At 47.1% G+C, this 495-nt stretch overlaps 1 protein-coding gene across 1 annotated transcript in view; it reads left to right on the forward strand.

The window, feature by feature from the left end:
- LOC123518173 overlaps positions 1-495 on the forward strand; it is a 51,847-nt gene extending 51,352 nt beyond the window's left edge. Inside the window, exons 3-4 of the mRNA XM_045278862.1 lie at positions 1-27; positions 205-495. The exon at positions 1-27 is cut by the window's left edge and continues 120 nt beyond it. Coding sequence (XP_045134797.1) covers positions 1-27; positions 205-330 — 153 coding nt within the window. The 3' untranslated portion in view covers positions 331-495. The remainder of the gene's footprint in view (positions 28-204) is intronic.

A 495-nucleotide genomic window follows, 5' to 3' on the forward strand; every position in this document is an offset into this window, starting at 1 on the left:
AACTGGGACCAAGGGAATCCTAGTCAGGTGCACCACGGAGGCGTGAAATTAGTGGCTGGAATAAAAGGAAAAACAGAGAGAGAGAGAGAGAGAGAGAGAGAGAGAGAGAGAGAGAGAGAGAGAGAAATCCAATTCACTTCATATTGTTCATCATTCACGTAATAGTCAAAGTATATGAAGTCTGTGCTACTCTTCACCCAGCAGTGTTGCCACGAACCCCCACCACTACCACCACCAGGCCCAGCACGCATTCCCTCGGCAAGGCTCTGCGGGAGGCTGCCCCTGCGCCGCCCTGAGCTCAGAGGGACGCCGGCCATCCCTCCCTGGTGATGATATCCGTCGCTTGTTACTTAGATATATTTGAATTGCAAGGACTCGTTAATCGATATTGCTTACAGCCTTTCTGCTGGATTAATGGACAGAAATACTTATTCATTGGAGTTTCATAGATGTTTGTAACTATTAGTCTTGTGCAAAGTAAATATATCTGATCCT

The sequence above is a fragment of the Portunus trituberculatus genome, chromosome 43 (assembly GCF_017591435.1).
Source record: "Portunus trituberculatus isolate SZX2019 chromosome 43, ASM1759143v1, whole genome shotgun sequence".
NCBI classification, from domain to species: domain Eukaryota; kingdom Metazoa; phylum Arthropoda; class Malacostraca; order Decapoda; family Portunidae; genus Portunus; species Portunus trituberculatus.